General features: G+C 40.3%; 1 protein-coding gene across 4 annotated transcripts in view; it reads right to left on the bottom strand.

The window, feature by feature from the left end:
* Positions 1 to 21,088, bottom strand: part of plekha6 (pleckstrin homology domain containing, family A member 6) — a 206,347-nt gene that overhangs the window by 73,683 nt on the left and 111,576 nt on the right. For all 4 annotated transcript variants that reach the window (XM_047025028.1, XM_047025025.1, XM_047025026.1 and 1 more), the window contains exon 5: positions 17,728 to 17,800. In XM_047025028.1, the coding sequence (XP_046880984.1) occupies positions 17,728 to 17,800 (73 nt within the window). The remainder of the gene's footprint in view (positions 1 to 17,727; positions 17,801 to 21,088) is intronic.

Below are 21,088 nucleotides of genomic sequence, written 5' to 3'. Positions count from 1 at the left end.
GTAGCCTATGGCTAGCCTAGTTTGTGATTTCAAATGTTTAGGCATCAGGGATAGGCCTATCTTAATCGAAATTATCTGAGTATAATTATCATAGCTATATAGTTGTTAACAGTAGTCTGCAATTGCAAAACAAACCTAAATCCATAGGGTACCCGACACAACCATGTTAAAAAGTTAGGCTATTGGGTAATGTATTCATTAATAGTTGGCTATTTGTCAAAAAAGTCAATTTACATATGTTTAGAGGGTGTCTGTTTTTTAATCAACGAAGTAAAGGTCTAAAAAAGCACCTTGACCTACGTAGCCTATCGTTCACGTCAATCATGGCGTGTCGTTTCATTTTGATGAAGGCTTAAAGGGAACGTTCTTTCTGGAAGAAGTCACGTGGCCATGTGCATTGCTTTTGCTGTAGTGGATTGTATGATCCATGTTTTACCTCTCGGGCTGCTTAACAATAGTGTGCACGCACAATTAGCTTGACTACTTAAATCTGACTTGAATTAGTAGGACTGCGTGAGCTGAAATTGGCCTTTATGGAACCGCTTTAGCCCCGCTTGACTTGTTAAGTTAATTCAAGTCTGGTTTGGGACTTTAAGTCCAACTTATTTGAGCGGCCTTTATGGAACAGGCCCCAGCTCGACCTTTGCCTGTAAACAGTGATTATGACTATCAGAGACCTTTCAGTAGTTTGACCGTGTGAAATTGGCAAAACCAGCCTGGCTACTGTAGGTCGCTTTCTCAGGCAAATGACGAATGAAACAGGCTTGCTTTGAAAAATCCTATATACTGGCTATCTTCAGCAGGCTCTTGTCTACAAAAAGCAGTCCTCCTTAAAGTTTTTGAAGTAGAATTTAGTGAAATACAAAATTGTTTACACACTGCCAGTAAGCGAGCCGAGTCTGACTCAGAGGCTAACGTCAAAACAATGTACCCCCGGGACGCAGTCTCACTCCACTTGCAAGTTTTGCACTAATCACAAAAACACACATCTGGCTAAAAGCACAATTCCCACATCTCTTGAAGGCTGCCCTGATTGTCTTTTTTGGTGTAGACCGAACTGTAAATTTGAACATGATGCGGCCAAAGCATGGCTGCCACCTAAGCATATGCGGTCTCCCTTGCGTCCGAACTCACTCCAATTACAAAGACTTTCACAACCCAAATCACATATCTGAGCCTATAGGTCTGTGGGGAATCGCTTGTTCTCCTAAAAGCTGCCCTCCTCTACCTTTTTGATGAATTCGCCGAGATGCTAAATGATTCACTACAGTAGAAGGAAAACGTTAGCTACTTTTCGAGTTCGGTTTTCCGTCACTTCAAACTCACGATCTAAAGGTCTCAAAGTGCTCAAACCTTCACCATAATTCAAGAGTAGTGTACTTTCACGAACCCAATTATTAATTCTAGCTTAAAATGTGTAAAAATAGACTTACCGAACGTGGCTGCCTCCAACACAGCTATCGGGCGATTCCAGTTGAAAACAACAATGGCCGCCGAAAAAGAATTTATATTCGGAACGTCGAGCTGCGATTGGAAGCAAAATGAAACAGAAGCTAAAGACCAAGGGTGGGGGCTTGGTCAGCACACCATTTCCAGAAAGGATGTGTGTGCGTCTCGCCAAGCTTGCGCGCGTCAAGTAGGGTGACCACCTGTCCAGCTTTGCGCTGTATCGAACAGCATTTTCAATATGCGACGTGCGGGACAAGGGGTGAAAATGCTGTGCGACACAATGCAAAGCGAGACAGGTGGTCACCCTAGTGTAAAGGGGCAGGATGCGTCTGTGAGAATTTGGAGCGCGCGCTGTGGAGCAATTCAATTGAATTCAATCTTATATTGACATACCAAGATGAAATTATTTATGGTAATTCAGAGTGATGTCGTCTTGAACCCTATTAGGTTTGAAAACAATCAGTCAAAATGATATTTGGTTTATTGACACAAAGATATTGAGGCAATGTGGACATTTACACAAATACACCCTTTTCAGCCATTTTGTATTGCATTTTTTATTCAATTTGACCCTTTATAAAAACATGTATTTTACACGTCTGTAACAAATTTCAAGTCGATTGGATCTATGGTTCATGAGGAGAAGGGTTTTGAAGGTTGTACCAAATTTGGACAGTACAGCAAAATCTTTCATGGCGGACCTCATAGGTCCTTGAGGCTTTATTGTTCCCCATGAGAAATAAGACATATATACCAATTTTCAGGAATTTTGGAGTAATGGGGCACTGGGGAAATCACGTAGACTTTGAGCACGTTTTATAGCGCCACCTATGGGCGTACATGGGTCACTATGTATGAATCCATCAAAGATTTGCTGAGATATGACACAACTTTCTGTTTGGCGGCTCTGTTGGCGATTTTGATAGGCTGTACCGGACAAACGGTTTCGAAAATGTAAAATAATTTTGATAGTTTGTGTAAGGATTGCTTTGACTATATACAGCTAGACTACAGGTAGCTAGCGACTGCATTGTACCAGGCTTCCTTGGCAGTGGCTTACAGTCTCGCTAAACAGAAAACAGTATAATTTCAGTATGGTCCAGACTTTTTAACCTCCACACCTGGCTGCGAGCGACTTGCGCTTCATTAGACATTACCTTTGTTAACAACTTTGACCTGTTCTGGGAGAGGCCCATCCTGCTGAAGCATGATGGACTCCACCCAAACCGGATCGGAGCCAGTCTGCTGTCGGACAACATGAGGACCACCCTAAGGCATTGACATCCTGCAGAAAACATCACAGACCCCAGGTAGATCCTCCAATAAAACTGTTTATATAAATGAATCTGAGTCTGTCAATGTTTTCTATTTCTACAGAGCAGTACATGACACCACTACCTCAGAACAGGCTGCCTCATATAATATTATGGCATGCGCCTATAATCCTATTCCAGTTTTAACCTCTACCCAACGCATAGTTAAAAACAAAGGCCGTAGATACAATAGTAAAAATAGAAGCGCAGCAAATACAATATCTATACCCTGGCATATTCCTCCTTCCTGCAAGCCAATATATCCAGAAAATATTTCAATGGCAATATTAAATATTAGGTCACTATCAGGCAAAACATTTCTCATTAACGATCTTATATGTGAACGTAAATTAGACTGTAACAGAAACCTGGCTTCACAAAAATGGGTCTGCAACTCTTATTGAAGTGTCCCCTCCCAATTATAGCTTTTTTCAGTCCATTAGAACTGGTAAAAAAGGGGGCGGGACTGCCACCATAACCACGAATGCCCTGTGCTGCAGGAGTATCTCCTTTGATGATTTTGCCACATTTGAATATAATGCCATTGTTCTAAAGTGCCAGCCTCCTGTTCTGACAGTAACTGTGTATAGACCACCCAAGCAATGTCCCACTTTTCTCAAAGACTTTTCAGAACTACTCTCCATTGTCCATACAAACTACGATAAGATTATTATCACTGGTGATTTTAACATACATGTGGATAATGGGAACGACTCAAGAGCCAGGGATTTTGTGAATCTCTTAAATTCCATGGACTTACACAACACATCACTGAACCCACTCACAACCGTGGCCACACCCTTGATCTAGTAATTACAAAGGGTCTTACAACTGTTATATCATCTATCTGTGACCTTGCTCTTTCTGACCACTTTTGAATTTTATTTTCAGCACTGGTACCTAAAGTAAAAAATAGTGCTGAATGTTTTATTAAGAAACACTATCTTAACTCTGCAGCAGCTGAGAATTTCAAAGTGATGATGAACATAACTAGTACCAAAATCCCAGATGCGGGGCCATCATGTGTTAATGATCTAGTAACTACTCTAAATACAAAATTAAGGACAGCACTTGACTCTGTAGCACCATTGAAACAAAAAAAGGTTTTAGTCAAACAAAAAGCTCCATGGAGAAATGAGGAAATTATTAAACTTAAGAGATCCTGCAGAAGGTCTGAGCGTACATGGAGAAAGACCAAGCTACAGGTCCACCTTGATATCTTTAACTAAACAAGTAATCAAAATTATGACAGGCCAAAAGGCTGTGCCTGGATGCGAACCTGTGACCTTGCGCTTTGCAGGACAGCGTTTCAACCCATTGAGCTACCCACAGGACTGGGAAATTTAGGTCAATTTCTGTATAAAAAAAGAAAGCCGTTTCTCCTGTAGCGTGGTTTGTTCGATTTGGCCAAAGTTTAAACAGCTGTAATTCAATAGTCTTTTGACATATCAAGGTAAAATTGCACATGGTACTTCAGAACAATGTCATCCACATATTTTCAAATTTAAGACAGATTCAAACAGTGTAGCTGGATTCGAACCTACAACCTTATATTTTGCAGATCACCGTTCCAGCTCGTTGAGCTATTCTCAGTGTTGAATATTGTCACGTTCAGTTACTGTACAAAAAAGTAAGCTGTTTCTCCTGTGGTAAGCGTTGTTAGATTCAGCCAAGGTTGAAACAGCTCTAATTCAATCATATTTTGACATACCAAGGTGAAATTGTTTATGGTACTTCAGAGAGATGTCTGATGATCAATATAGTTCATTCGAGCTAATTCGGTTGTAAATCTGACACTACCATACATAGACTCCAAGTAGCTAGCTACTGTGGTGAACCTGACTTGTTTTGCAGTGGTTTACACAGTCTCGCTAAACAGATGATTGATGTGTTGTGATGGGCTCAAATAAACACGCATTGCTATGTTTTACAACCGGAGGATTTATCTGAAGACTAGAAACCGTTTTGTCAGAATAAAAAATAAAAAACTATGCCTCAGGTTTTGAACCTACAACCCTTTGCTTACCAGCACAACATTTCAGCCAATTGAGCCATTCCCAGGCATGGAATACAAAGTTCAATAAAGATAATCAAAAAAGCTGTTTCTCCAATGGCGAGATTTGTCAGATTTGGTCCAAGTTCAAACAGCTGTAATTCAGTCATATTTTGACATATCAAGGTGAAACTATGCATGGTACTTCAAAGGCATGTCACCTTAAAGCCTATAAGGTTTAAACCATCCTTCAAAAATACATTTGATTTAGTGACACAAACATATTAAGGCAATGTGTACATTTACATAAATACACCCATTTCAGCCATTTTGTACTTGATTCAATTGTCTTAAGTAACATTTTTAAACACGTCAATGATACATATATGTACCAAATTTCAAGTCAATTAGACCTTTAATTCAAGAGAAGAGGAATTTTGAATGTTTTCCCAAATTATCACTGTACAGGAAAATCCATCATGGCGGACCTTATGGGTCCTTGAGGCTTTTTTGTTCCTCATGAAAAATGAGGCATGCACACCAAGTTTCAGAAAAATTGGAGCAATGGGGTGGAAATGCCATCACTTCTTTCAATGGCGGAGAAGAATACCCAGGGCTTGGTTTATACCTATCAAAATGTCTAGCCACTGGGGGACCAAAGACAAGCTAGGGGAACGCATATTAATGTTAAATAACCTCCGAAAGTGAAATTTTCATGTCATGGGACCTTTAAAAAAAAAAGCATTTGGCCCGTTCTGAGTGCACACGTCCACAGTGTTTAACATTAGCGATGTAAGGGCTGAGAATGTTGCTAAAATAAATTATGGAACGTGATGGAAAACTGTGAAGTTCACTTAGGAATTCATCAGTGAATGAAAGCGTATCTAATTGCGGTATTATAATCCTCTCCTGAGGTAAAGCAAATTCAATTTTGTTTGAGATCGGTCGGCTGAACCAGGAAAGGACACCCCATCTCTGCCAACTGTATCAGGCTCAGAAAGTGGGAGGGGATAGGTAGAAAAAAGGTAGAAATAGTTTGATTAGGAAAATCTACCAGCGAGCAGGTTAAAACCCTTTCCTGCCGGACCATTCAAATATGGGTCGAAAAAGACCCATAGATCCCGCCTTAATAACTTTGTCATCCAATCACCGATTTATTTCTGAAAACTGCCAGATTTTCATGACAACTTAAGCTCAAAGCACATATCATTGGTTAAGGGGTTAGTGGGAGGGGGAAATAAATCTATCGTCTGCAACGGCAGCCATTGTTTTCCGAGGCGGAGCCAGATCGGAGACCATGGGAGATTGCCCACAGTGTTAGATTTACAGCTTCGAATTGAAATCGGAGACGATATTATGAGTAAAGACAAGTTCCTTAATATGTGTTGTCAATATTGTCAATTAAAAGTCTAAACATTTTACTTAAGAAGAATTTGTTTGTGGGAGTGACGCGAGTGTTTTCAGGAAAGAATGACGTGTCCGGCTTGGCCGTTTGTGACAGGCAGCAATGACGGTAGTAGCACTGTTTAGCTTCGATTTCAGCAGATTTCTAAAAAACTTCGAAAAACAACATTAACTAATTAGATTATGTACACTGTAAGCTAAATGTACATGCCTTGTTTGGCCAATTCGGTCGATTGTGGAAGAATCTCGAACGTTTTTTAGTTATCGAGAGGAGTATCCAGCCATAGCGCTAGCTACTTTTGGGACAGGATAATTCCGGTTTACCCTATGTCTCCACTAGTCACTAGAATGGTCATAACTTTTAATCAAAATATGGTATTTCTAATCTGTCTTCTGTTCTACATTGCCCACAGACTTGTGGATATTCCACCTGCTCAAAGTATTTCTCCATCTTGTAATTAAAGTGGTTAAAAATTCAGTTGTCTGATGAGGTATGGTGGATGGAGAAGTTTTTGTAAAAAATGGCTGCCTGAAACCACTTTGATACAATATGATTTGCCTCAAGTGATCATATATTTATTGACATGATAAAAATCCCCTAGTTCTCCTCTTCAAGATGGTATAAACAGTTAAGGTGTATGATTTAATATGAACATTCATAAAATATGAATATTAATATGAATATCATATTTCAACAGCTTATGGAATGTTCGGAATGTTGTTTGAGGCAGTAAAGGGTTAAGTTCACAGCGTCAGTTACCATGGATACTGACCCACAGTTTGCATTACCTGTCTTTCTTGAATGGAAAACCCAGAGTTTGCCTCATCTAAGGGTTAACCAACTCAGGTTTATCACTTAACCCAGTTTCTGGAATACCCCCCTGATAGAAAGTCTGAGACTGTAACATAATTGACATTGCTAGCAACTGTAACATCAACAACATTTTCTCTCTACACAATGTCATCCTCATTATTCAATAAGCACAACGCAGGATGATAAGGAACATTCAACTTGGTTTAAAAGTTCCTTCACATCCCTGACACTAGGGGTGGGCGATTTGGCCCAAATCTTCTATCACGGTATGAGTAATTTTATATCACGGTTACGGTATATATTGTAGGTGGTGAATTGTGAGGCCCGAGACGCTTTGTGTTTGTCCCCGAGTTGGGAACCACAATTCACTTTCTGGTTAGATTCTCAGGGAGATAATTGACTTGTTAATATCTGACTCCAATTTTAGAAATGTGCACAAGTGCATTACCTGTAACCTTGAGCGTTAAACAGTTAATGACATGAAACTCTGGCGTAGGTAAAAATTGTTTGCTTGATCAGAGCACCGACCCCTAAAGTATGGGTGTTCACTAAACAGTCATTTATCTGTATTATAATATGGATTTACCCACCGACCTAGTAGGATATGTAAACCGATCACTCAGAGGCTCCGGAAATTCCTTTGGAGCGTGGAGATCCACTGTAAGTGATTCAGAGGCCTTAAGTTAAAACCTACTTCAAAAGTCTATGTTTACAATCAGTTAGCCGCATCAACCAGACTAGATCAAAGTTTTCACCGCCGTAGCTTGATAGATACGTTTCAAGGAGGACAAGTAACTTAAAATGCACAATAATGGTTTATTATCTAAATAGTAAGATAATCAATACATGATAATGAAATATCATCAAATACAAAACATACCTTCAGAGCAATGGTTAACAAAGGTATTCACAATGAAGACAAGGAGCCTAACGCACCGGAGCTGTATCGTAAACAGAACTTAAAGTGATTGGTAAAAACGTATCCCTATATACACCCAAACCTAATGAAAATGGGGACACCCGTCATATGACTGAAAAGTTGTCTAACGCATACAAATTCAAATTGGATCATTAATCAAGGCTGCAGTAGACCAAGTGGTGCCCTTGCAAGACAAGACAATATGTTAAACACGTTGGTCTGCTGCAGGCACAAAATCTGTAAACCCTGTACATGTGCATGTTACAGTATTAAAATTATTACTAAAATGTAAAACATAAAAAAAGGACCAAAAGCATATCAAAGATGACATTAAAAGCTGTTTAGAACGATATTTACAAGAACAGAACTTTTAATGATAGTCTTCATCTGTCCACCTTCTGCTACTGTTGAGATCACCTCTCCAGAGGTGTCATTGTCATTTTAGCATTCATGCAAATCAACGACTGTCCCAGACGAGCATCTGAATGACCAGTGACAAAGGGCAGCCAAAACAGCCCTACAATATCACAGTATAGTAACTGTTCTGTAAATTCAATTAAGAAATTGTACAAAATAACCATACCGTACTTCAGCATCACACTCGATTTATTTTATTTTTTGAACAATTGCCTCACGAGACAACACTTGAGTTGAAAACAAAAGACTCAAAAGACTGCCATCCACGTGGTGACCTACTCACAGCTCAATATGGATCCGTAATGCCCTCTGATGAAAATTTCAAAATGAGCGAAAGCGATCAGTCTGAGTTTTTACTTTCCATATCTAACTTCGGTTTCGGGGTATCAACCTCGTTAAAGCTCGGTCGATACGTTAAAGCCTCAGTTTGATATTTCCCGGCATGACCTCACTCTCAGTTAGTAAGTAGTCAGCCTTCACTAGTCATCCTAGATCAAAAATGCTAGCAACGCCACCAGTGTAATTTTACAGCACGAGAGATAAAACTTGAACAACAAATCAATTGGTTACCTGCAGAATGGGTCATCAACTATATAATTAATTAGCATCGGCATAAATATGGTCCGCTTAGACAAAATACACTCCACATCGAAAATTCCGTCAGACCAACGCAAATGTGCTTCAAGGTCAAACCAAAATAGCAAATCAAATAGAAGTTATACTACAATTCTAAATATTGCAAGAATGCGATTCTTTTTGCAATTAAAGTTTTTATTTATGAACATACATCATCCTCAAATTGTCAGGTCCTGCTGGTTAAATACATAATATTGTTGTAGAATACTGATGCCTTATGGTTGAGTAGGTTCTGAAGATAGTCAGTTACTGGGTTGCCTGTTTCATTTGGCTGGAACCTTTTTGTTAAGCAGTGTCTCATCTGCAGGTATTTCTAAAAATCCCCCTTCTCTTGCAGATCCTACTCTTGAGCTAATTCAGTGAATTACTTAAGGTTTCCTTAAATGTTCCCTTAAGTATTTAAGGGTTTCTCCTTATCTTGGTATACGTAAGGATTCCCTTAAAGTTCCGTTGCACGAAAGACCTTAGCAAACAAAGTAAGGAAGAAAACTTAAGGTACCTCTGACTTATTCTTTACCGCAACATGGATGCATTTATGGAGATAAATTAACCCATCCCACACCTATGGCACTCTGTTAGGTTACTGTGCTGCAGTCTAAACATGAAGGCTATTTATGCATCGGCTACTGCTGTAAATACAGTAGCTATATACTAACTATATATAAGACTATACTCACTCCGTTAAATGCAGTGTAACTGTTGATCTCATTTTGATTTACTAGTTACTTAAGAGGTAGGCCAGCTCTCACTTAAACGCTACTGTGTTGCAACAAGGACTATGAGTAAAGTTGGTATCACCAGTTTTATTGGACTCCCTCCTGAAATTGGCTAAACTCTTATTTGGACATAAGTCAAGTCAGCTCTATCATAGCTAGAGCTAGTTTGCTCTAGCATAGCGTTATTTTTTATTTCTTGAATTGACTGCTTCACCAAACTTCTTGAGTTATTTTTGATGCAATTCGTCTTACATTCATTGTTTTTTGTTTGCAGTTATTTGTGGATCAAATTTACGTTTTAGTATGTGCTTTCTTTTTTGTATTCCTGTAGAAGCACAATCTGACCAATTTGGTTTTCTTGCCTTCTTTTCGTTGGTCTATAAGCTAGATACTAGCTCTAGCTACGAAGGTGATGTATTTGCGATACAACTGAACAATACGGTTTCCATGGAAGCGGTCAAATTTTACTGGTCATACTTATGGAAAAAACGTATGGTGTTTTGTGCAACCGGCCCCTGAGTTTGCATATTGATGCATATTGCTGCCTCAAATGTGAAACCTTGTGTATTTCATGAACCTTTGCCCAGACCTCCCTAGAGTGTGTAATAATTGGATTATTGTCTCTCTCTTTGTCACTTGACTGCTGGGAGGTATAGGCTGGAATGGCTCGGCCAGAGCCTTCTCAATAGCGGCCCACTCCAAACCAGACTCTGTCCCACTCCAATGTTTAGCTATCTTGACCATTTCAAAAGACCAACTATATAGTCTAACATCAGGTAAACCCAGCCCTCCTTTATATTTGGGTACATACAATTTGCTCAACTTAAATTTACATTTACGCATTTAGCAGACGCTTTTATCCAAAGCGACAAGAGAGAGCTATACAAAAGAGCATAGGTCACTGATCATAACAACGAGGTAGTCCCAAACATTGCAGGCAGCCAAAACATGAAGCATACATTATAAGAAAAACTAAACAAGTGCCAAAGGGGAAACCCATAAGAGCATGCAGTTATACAAGTTACAAATTAAAACAACATAAATCTGGGCTTCCTTCCAGCCCATAGAAAGTCTTTAATGAGATTATCATACCTTTTAAAAATGTGATCAGGTATGCTGAGCATCATGGATACAAAGTTACATTGTGGGGCTATTATCATTTTAACAACATTTACTTCACCCCAGAGTCAGATTTAACTTCCCCCATTTGTTTTTTTTGAAGGAGTGGATCAAAGTTCAGTGTGGCCATCTCATCTCTAGTTCTGAGCTTAATTTAATACTCAAGTAGATCATGCCCTTAGTAATCCATTTGAAGTTATGTTGTGTTATTACTTGTGGATTACAGTGTTTGGATATGGGCATTGCTTCAGATTTAGTCCAGTTGATTTTGTAGCCTGAAAACTTAAGAGTATTCACCTATGGTGTTCATTAGAGCAGGCAATGAGTTTTTAGGATCACTGGTCAGGAAAAGAATGTCATCCGCATAAAGCATTAGTTTGTGCTCACTACCACAACCATTCACTCCTTTAATGGAGGGGTTTGCTCTTATGGCAGCGGCCAGAGGTTCCAGGGCAATTGTAAATAGGAGTGGCGAAAGGGGGCACCCCTGTCGTGTTCCTGTTGGAAAGATCAAAAAATGAAGTTACACCATTTGTCATCACCACTGCTTTGGGGGAGTTGTACATTATTTGTATCCATTTGTTGAAACCAGTGCCAAAACCTACATAGGGAGTCAGATGGCTGAGCGGTGAGGGAGTCGGACTAGTAATCTGAAGGTTGCCGGATCGATTCCCTGCCGTGCCACGTGATGTTGTGTCCTTGCGCGAGGCACTTCACCCTACTTGCCTCGGGGGGGAATGTCCCTGAACTTACTGTAAATCGCTCTGGATAAGAGCGTCTGCTAAATGACTGAAATAAATAATCACAGAATTACAGCGGTTTAACTTCAGCCAAATCTTATTAAGCTTGCCACAGAACAAATAGCTTACTTTTCTATACAGTAACTGACCACAATGGTTCCCAATACTGAGAATAGCTCAGTAGGCTAAGACAGTGTATTGCAAGGTCACAGGTTCAAATCCAACCGCAGTCTTTTGGCCAGTCATAATTTTGATTATCTGTTTAGTTGATAGTTAACAGGATGACATCATTCTGATATACCATGTTCAATTTCACCTTGAAATGTCAACCGTTTCTTAACCTTTGTCCCAAAGCTGACCAAAGCTAATACTCAAATCACAGTTGGAGCACAGCAAGATAAACAGCGTCAGCCCCCCATGGGTACCCAGCATGCAGTGCGGTATGTCAAATAGGCAAAGACTTGTGGAAAATAATGCGGTTACAACAGCCGTACGAGGGATTTCAGTTGTTATGTTTGTTCAGTTAGGTGTTTGTAATATTATTGTTTATCAGTTAATATAATCTTGTTGGTCACCCTGATTGTGCATGTTGTGTATTTTAATGGGACCAGAGAGTTGGCTGCTGTACTGCCATAGGCTATTCTCAAAAGGAGCTGAGCATGAGCTCTGACGTACCGGTTGCCTACATGACTACTATTAATTGTGCTCCAAATTCTCAGACTCATCCTGACCCTTGACACCAGGGTGACCACCTGTCCCGCTTTGCGTTGTGTCTAACATAATTTGCACCCCTTGTCCCGCACGTTGCATATTGAAAATGCTGTGCGATACGATACAGCGCAAAGAGGGACAGGTGGTCAACCTACGTGACATGCGCGAGCTTGGCGAGACGCACACACATCCTTTCTGGAAATGGTGTGCTGACCAAGCCCCCACCCTTGGTCTTTAGCTTCTATTTCATTTCGCTTCCAATCACAGCTCGCCGTTACGACTATAAATTATTTTTCGGCGACCATTGTTGTTTTCAACTGGAATCGCCTGGTAGCCGTGTCGGAGGCAGCCACGTTTGGTAAGTCATATTTTTACACATTTTAAGCTAGAATCAATGATTGGGTTCGTGAAAGTACACTACTCTTGAATTATAGTGAAGGTTTGAGCACTTTGAAACCTTTAGATCGTGAGTTTGAAGTGACAGAAAACCGAACTCGAAAAGTAGCTAGCTTTTCCCTCTGTGTAATTAGTGAATCATGTAGCATCTCGGCGAATTCATCAAAAAGGTAGAGGAGGGCAGCTTTTAGGAGAACAAGCTATTCCCCACAGACCTGTTGGCTCAGAATTTTGATTTGGCTCGTGAGAGTCTTTGTAATAAGCCTATGCGCCAGGGAGACCGCATAGGCTTAGGCGGCAGCCATGTTTTGGTTGCGTCATGTTCATAAGTTCACCATTTTACAGTTCGGACGACACCAAAAATGTCAAGGAGGGCAGCCTTCAGGATATGTGGGAATTCTGCTTTTAGCCAGATGCTCCGATAATTTTTGTGATTTGTGGAAAGTGAGACTGCGTCCCGGGGGTAAATTGTTTTGACTTGGCCTCAGAGACAGACTCGACTCGCTCATTGGCAGTGTGTAAACAATATTGTCTTTAACTCAATTTTACTCCTAAAACGTCAGGGAGGGCTGCTTTTTGTAAACAAGAGCCTGCTGAATATAGCCAGTATATAGGATCTTTCAAAACAAGCCTATTTCATTCGTCATTTGTCTGAGAAAGCGACCTACGTTAGCCAGGCTAGTTTCACTCGGTCAGCCAATTTAAAGGTCTCTGACAGTCAGAATCACTGTTTACAGGCAAAGGTCGAGCTGGTCTTTTGTCAGATTTGTATATATTGACCAGTTTAGAGCTAAATACTCCTGCCAGAGCCTGGAATCGAACCAAATGTTTTGAGTGACTTTGCATGGCCGGGTCTCCATCAGGTCACCACATTTGGATTCAAGTTCAAGTAATGCCACTGCATTTCACAGTCAAAACTGTAGTTTATGTCAAGTGTAAATGTAAAAAGCTTCATTTTTCACAAATGACATGGATCCTTTCTTCACTTTACAGGTCTGGAGGGTGCTGAACTACCTGAACTTGCTGGACTACCCCCTTCCAGCTGGACAGCTTCTCCTCAGCCCTGACCAGGGCAGGCCAGCTTCATCCAGCTGGCGTGCCCTGACTGCCTGCATGAAGGCCCTGCTTGCCCCTGCCTGCCAGCCTTCCAGAGACAGACAGTCACCCCACAGACACAGTAAGCTCTGCAGACTGCTTTTTTGAAGACATTGATGAAAAAGGACAAACCAGTATTTTTTACTTTGATGAAAGTCAAAGTACCATAACCATAACACAGTACATATGGTGTACAAAGCTGCAGTCAGATTTGGCGAAACTGTTAGCTTGGATGTTATCTTGACATTTACATGGGGCCTTGATGATGATGCGCACGCAGCTTCAAGGCAGAAAGACGCGTTCCATTTCAGGAGACTCCGAGACCTTAGCGTGTCACTAGCATCTCGTCATATCACGCCGTCGGAGCACAGCTAGATAATCAGCGTCAGCACTCTTGGGTACCCAGCATGCAGTGCGGCATGTAAAAAAATGCCAAGACTTGTGGAAAATAGTTTGGTTACAACAGCAATGCAAGGCATTTCAGTTGTTGCGTTCGTTCAGTTAGATGTTTGTAATATTGTTTGTTAGTTAGGAATAATCTTGTTGGTCACCCTGAGAGTGCATGTTGTGTGGTTTATTCAGAAGTGAGAGTCGGCCGTATAAAGGTAATACTTGCGAAGAGATGATCATGGATTGTGTCATAGAATTATTGCCTATGAGGTTATTCTTGATTGTGATTTGACTGTGGTTCTGGATTGCGGTCTTCAAGCCATCTTTGAGAAATTCTCGAAACAGTGTTGCGATCAATGTGTGTTGATTGTGGAAGGCAAATTTTGGTCGACAACTAAACCTCATGCGTCCGCTGCAGCATTTCTGCTTTGGCGTGACTTGGGAGACGCTGGGAGGGAGTAAAACGGCATGGATTGGGAAAGTGTGGGTGCAGGTGTGTTTTTATATAAGGTGAAATGGAATGAGAAATGTCATACAAAATGTCTGAAAGGGGTGTATTTATGTAAATGTCCACATTGCCTCAACATCTTTGTGTCAATAAATACAATATCATTTGACTGATGGTTTTCAAACCTTATTGGGTTCAAGATGACATCACTCTGAAGTACCATCAACAATTAAAAATATTATTAAATTTGAGTAGTTTAAACTTTGGCTGAATCTAACAACTCATACCACAGAAGAAACAGCTTACTTTTTTATACAGTAACTGAACATTACAATATTCAACACTGAGAATAGCTCAATGGACTGGGACAGTGACCTGCAAAGTATAAGGTTGCAGGTCTGAATCCAGCCGCAGTCTTTAAGCCTGTCTTAAATTGGAATATCTGTTTAGTTAAACAGGATGACATCATTATGAAATACCATGCGCAATTTCATACAATTCCACTTTGAAATGTCAACCGTTTCTTAACCTTTGTCCCAAAGCTGACCAAAGCTAATACTATCCCGTTTCTACTCATCCATTCTCAACAGTTGGTGTGTAGCAGATAGGATAGAGAGGCTGACTTGTAACCTTATGCTCATGAGTTCAAATCCCCATTCAGCCTGTTGTAGTTGGCCCAACATAAAGTTGTTTTGCTCTCTTGTTGTCCAACTCTTGACCTTCTACAATGTACATTTTTATAATATTTTGCCATTTTGCGGAGGAACCCGCATCGCTGCTTGCAGCTATATTTCACTTTTGAATCAGTCAAACGGAAGAAAAAAAGAGTTCAGATAGTTCAGATAGCCACACAAACATTGTCCAGTCCCACCATTCCTCTATCATACTCTCCTTGTTATTTTCGAATATCTTCATCTTTTTATTCTCCATCCGGGTTGTCTCCGGCATCGCACTCCACCTCAGTCATATGTTGCTCGATGAACTTGACAGCCTCCGATGCATATTGAAACTTTTTGCTCCTCCCCCTCCATGTAAATCCTACTGTCGCTGGAAAAGCAAGCCTGAATCTAACCTTCTTCTCGTGGAGCAGTTGTTTCGACTTCGAAAAAAGTTTTCCTCCTCTCAGCTAGCTTTTTGGTCATGTCTGGAAAAAGGGAAATGTTGCATCCACCCCACACCGCTCTCCCCTTCTCACTTGCAGCTTTGAGAACTTTGTCTCTCGCAGTGGAACGCAGGAATTTCATCATGATCAGTCTCGGCGACTGAGCGTTATTCGGGCGAGATCCAGGAGAGCTGTGTGCTCTTTCAATTTCGAATTCACTCTCAACAACCAAGCCAAGTCCCTCTGACAAGATCTTGTTAATGCATGTCTTTATGTAGTCCCCTTTGGTACCTTCTGATAGACCTAGCAGTCTCACATTGTTACGACGACTTCCCACAGGGTGTTTATACACTTGCTGTGTAGCTCGCGGTTGCTCACCAATTGCTGAGTGGTGTCCTCAAATATACATATTCGGCCTTCCACCTCAGTCAGCCGTTCTTCGGTGGCCCTGAAGTGCAAAACAAAACGGCAAATTTTCACCACTCCTTCCTGTTAAAAGACAGACAGTCCATCTGTCCAATCAGGAGGGTCCGTCTTCTGCTAGATAAGCCATACCTTTTCCGTCAGAAGTTAATGTCGTTGTGTTTTCATATTCGCCGTTGTGTTTCATATTCGCCGTTGTGTTTTCCTATTTGCCGTTATGTTTCCTATTTGCCGTTGTGTTTTCCTATTTGCCGTTGTGTTTTCTTATTTGCCGTTGCGTTTTCCTATTTGCCGTTGTGTTTTCCTATTCGCCGTTGTGTTTTCCTATTCGCCGTTGTGTTTTCCTATTCGCCGTTGCGTTTTCCTATTTGCCGTTGTGTTTTCCTATTCGCCGTTGTGTTTTTTTAGTTCGGCAGTAGTTTCTTTAACCGTTGAAACATCTGAAGCGACCTTATGCAGTGGCGCTAATTTTGTCCACTTCAGCAAAAAGGGTTTCCAGGCTATCATCCTGCTCAACTCGTGTTGGGCTAGCACCACTGGAGTCAATTGGAGCAGGTTTCCCACGTGTGGACTTAAAAAAGTATTTAGAGGAAGCCATAGTTTATATCATGGGTGATTCTAGGACCTTTAAGGGTGCTCAGCCCCAAATGAGAATGTGACATGAATACAGTGCCTTGCAAAAGTGTTAAACCCCCTTGCTAATAAATCCCTAAGTTCACTGGATAACAATTAATAAATGTATTTGTTAGTATGCCAAATATTGAATGAATGAAAAAACGAAGGATCCCTTTCTTCATTAACTACCAGAATAAAATGATAAACATTTTTTTTTTATCATTTTTTTTAGGGGAGCTGAGATTAAATTTAAGGGTGCTTGAGCACCCCTAAAAAGTGTCTAAAATGGCCACTGGTTTATATTTCTGTGCTTGAGTCGGTTTTAATTAACGATTGGAGTATTCTCAAATTAAAATTCGTCAAAAAATATGAAGAAATGAACGGATGTGATAATTTGGTGGGGATTCTGGACAGCGTCTAATGTGCTCACTCGTCGATCCCATGTGACTCTGCAAGAATGCGATTTATATGATGGCTTATATACAATGCAACAACCAGACATTTAATTGACATGTGTAATACAAAAATATAGTATAAAAGTATACCGCTGTTGAAACGATATAGCCAAATCTCTCCCGGTAGACACATTTTTACCGTAGCACAGTATATACCGTCATACAGCCCGGCCCTACCTGACACTATGGGACGAGGATGAGATGACATTCTGCATTCACACATCTGCATTCCAGTATCACAAAGATGAAATTGCACATGTCCTCAAACTTCCAAGAGCATTTCAATTGGGTTTCACAGGAATGTAACAACAACAATGACAGTGTCAAGTCCAACATATGGTTGAAGAACCTGATTAGTGAGTTTGGAATGATTAGTCTGTGTTCAAAGTACTGTTTGAACCCAAAGTGTTGCAACAACAAAGTCGTAAGCAATTTTGATTAGGTTTGATCCAATGTTAAATTATGAAATCACCACAATAATGAATGGTAATAAGACTACAAATGTTCAATGCCAAATAAATGTGACAATTATAACAGCAGACTCTATAGACAATACTAGATGTGGAACTGACCTTTGTAGTAGAAAAGGCATCTGTCAGTCAGGACAAACCACCTCTTGTTCCACTGTTTGACTCCACTGCCTGCCTGGAACAACAACATCAGCATCATAAACAATAACCCAAAGTTAGCCGAAAGAGGCTTCCAGACATCACAGTTTAGAGCATACATGGGCATACAGCCCGCGAGGCACACCCGGCCAGCGGGCTGTCCCAGTCCGGCCCTTGTGAGGTAAATAAATAAATAAAAAAATGTTGAGCGGTAGGAAATCTGTAGTCTTAAGTTCCATAAAGGCCTGGACTGACTCGAATTAGTTTAATTAGTCAAGTGCGGCTAAAGCGGTTCCATAAAGGCCAGTAGTAAAGCTGATTGCACGTGCACCCTATTCTTAAGCAGCCCAAGAGGTAAAACATGGATCAACTGCTTTCTTTCACCATAGGAATATAGCAAAGGTACGACCATTCATAAACCAAAATGATGCAGAGAAGTTAATTCATGCTTTTATATCCAGCCGGCTGGACTACTGTAACGCACTTTTCGCTGGTCTTCCCAAAAAAAACACTGAAAGACTACCGCTCATTCAAAATTCTGCAGCTAGATTATTAACCAAAACTAAAAGGAGAGAACACATTAGTCCTGTCCTAGCTACGTTACACTGGCTCCCTGTTACCTTCAGAAATGACTTTAAGGTCCTATTCCTCACATACAAAGCTCTACACGGACAAGGACCTAGCTACATTGCTAACTCTCTTATAAACTACACACCAGCTAGAACACTGCGATCATCAAATGCAGGCCTATTAGAGGTCGCCGGAAGCAGCCATAAGAAAATTGGTGATGCTGCCTTTGCCAATTATGCCCCAAAACTATGGAACAAATTACCCATAAATATCAGAGAAGCAAATACGCTAGACATTTTTAAAAGACAGCTTAAAACCTACCTTTTTACCAAAGCATCTAACTAATTTTTATCTCAGAAGGGCCTTACAACTGGTAGTAGTTATATTATTGTTTTTATAGATTTGCTTTGTATTCCCAGAAAGATTGCGGCTTGTGTTTGACTTGCACTATTATGTGTTACATTTTATCAATTTTGTTGAGTTATTGTATTTTGTTATTCTGTAGCTTTTATTATTATTATTATTATAATTTTACTTTATTTTAGTTTAAAAAAAATTAATTGAGAAACAAGCGTGCATGTGTTTTGTTATATGGTTGGAAACTGCAAGTGCAGCTCGGATCTAAGACGGATTCGAGAGACCGCAGATAGAGTGCGGCTTGTCTGGGTTGTTATATGTTTGGAAACTGCACGAGGCAGCTCGGATTCGAGAGACCGCAGATAGAGTGCGGCTTGTCTGGGTTGTTATATGTGTGGAAACTGCACGAGGCAGCTCGGATCCAAGACTGATTCGAGAGACCGCAGATAGAGTGCGGCTAGTCTGGTTTCTTATATGTTTGAGATCTATTACTTTTATCACTTGTATTATTGTTTTTGTTGATTTTATGTAAAGCACCTTGAGCTGCAATTCCTGTATGAAATGTAATATATAAATAAAGTCTTACTTACTTACTTACTTACATAGGACCCACCACAGCAAAAAGCAATGCACACGGCCACGTGACTTCTTCCAGAAAGAATGTTCGCTTTAAGCCGTGTACTATGACAGCTCCCTCATCCACCACTTCATCAAAATAAAACGTAGGTCGAGGTCCTTTTTAAGACGTTTACTTCGTTAATAAAAAAACAGACACCCTCTAGACACATCTAAATTTACTTTTTTGACCTTGTTTTAAATAAAAAGCCTACTATTAATTAATACATTATCCAGTAGACTAACTTTTTAACATGGTTTTTGTGTCGGGAAAAAGGAAGGATATATGTATGTATTTAGTTTTGTTTTGCAATTGTAGCCCACTGTTAACAATTATATAGCTATAATAATTATACTCTGATAATTTAGATTGAGATATAGGCCTATGCCTGATGCCTAAACATTTGAATTCACAACATACCATAGCCATACGTTTAACGTAGGCTAGTGTATCAAATCATTGTTTATCATTGTTTAAAGGGGTCATTGATTGCAGAACCAAATTTACCTTGTCACAGTTGAATAACGACAGTTCAGTGGGTAACATGGACATACAGTGAACCTCAAAGTCCATTGACACCTCTTTCCTATGCAAATCTCACTATTAAAACATTTAGCTGTAAAACGGTAGGTTTTGAAAAAGCCACCGAACAACCTTTTTTGGCTCTAGTCTGTTCCTTGGTCACGCCCCAAAATTTGCTGCGCGCTGCTCTGTGTACTTCCACAGAATTACAAAGAGGTTTTTCTAGCATATTCAAAATTGACTACTGTTGTAAATGCAGTGTTCCAGGCAGTAGAGGGAATGCTGACACTTTTCATAATCTTCCCAAGAAACCAGACACTCGACGGGCATGGCTGATGTTTTTCTATGAGAAGATCCCTGTGAAGTTCAACCCTCGGTTATGCATTTGCTCTAACCATTTCACCAACTACAGTCTTGAAAACCTAGGACAATTTAAAGACAGTTCGATTCCCGGCCATGCCAAAATGACGTTGTGTCCTTGGGCAAGGCACTTCACCCTACTTGTCTCGGGGGGAATGTCCCTGTACTTACTGTAAGTCGCTCTGGATAAGAGCGTCTGCTAAATGACTAAATGTAAATGTAATGTAAATGTAAATTGAAACCTGTTTCAAACTATTTTGAGTACATGGATGGTTGTGGTCACTTCTGAAAGGTGACACTCTGAAGTTATTTCCGCTGTTGTTAGAATCCCTGAGTGCTACTGAAGCCTGTTCCATAATGCGAGTTTACCGAATAAGCCAGACTTATGTCAGTTAGTCTGACTAATCTCTAGTTCATTCGGTTCCATAAAGCTAGCTCAACATAGTTCGAACTCGGTTACTGTGGTAACTTATGCTTTGAAACTAGCCTGGTCCGGGGCAGGGTGATTGTCAGGCTTAGACCGTGTTATTGCTTAAACAGACGTTTCTGTAACACTGACCCAAAGGGAAAACGATAATTTACCACGGACATTATAATTTTCTTATTCTCATCAGTTCAATATGTAGGCTACATTTAGGACGGGCAATTTTTTTTTTTTCGATTTATCAAAGTAATGACTTCCCTCAATAAAGATATCGTAACATTAATTCATTTTCAATAATATTGATAATGTCGATAGAGAATAATTAGGAACGGCAGTCCATTTAATTTCGATGCAGCAGGAAGTTGCGGAGAAATGGTAGCCTACGTACGCTCACTAAAATATACTGACTGAGCACCTCAAGTGGAGTAGCTAATGTTAACTGCTGAAAATGAGTCTTATTGCCGAAAACAGTGGCA

The sequence above is a fragment of the Hypomesus transpacificus genome, chromosome 9 (assembly GCF_021917145.1).
Source record: "Hypomesus transpacificus isolate Combined female chromosome 9, fHypTra1, whole genome shotgun sequence".
Taxonomy (NCBI): domain Eukaryota; kingdom Metazoa; phylum Chordata; class Actinopteri; order Osmeriformes; family Osmeridae; genus Hypomesus; species Hypomesus transpacificus.
The sequence above is the reverse complement of the archived record's forward strand: the minus strand, read 5'-3'. Positions and strand labels throughout refer to the sequence as shown.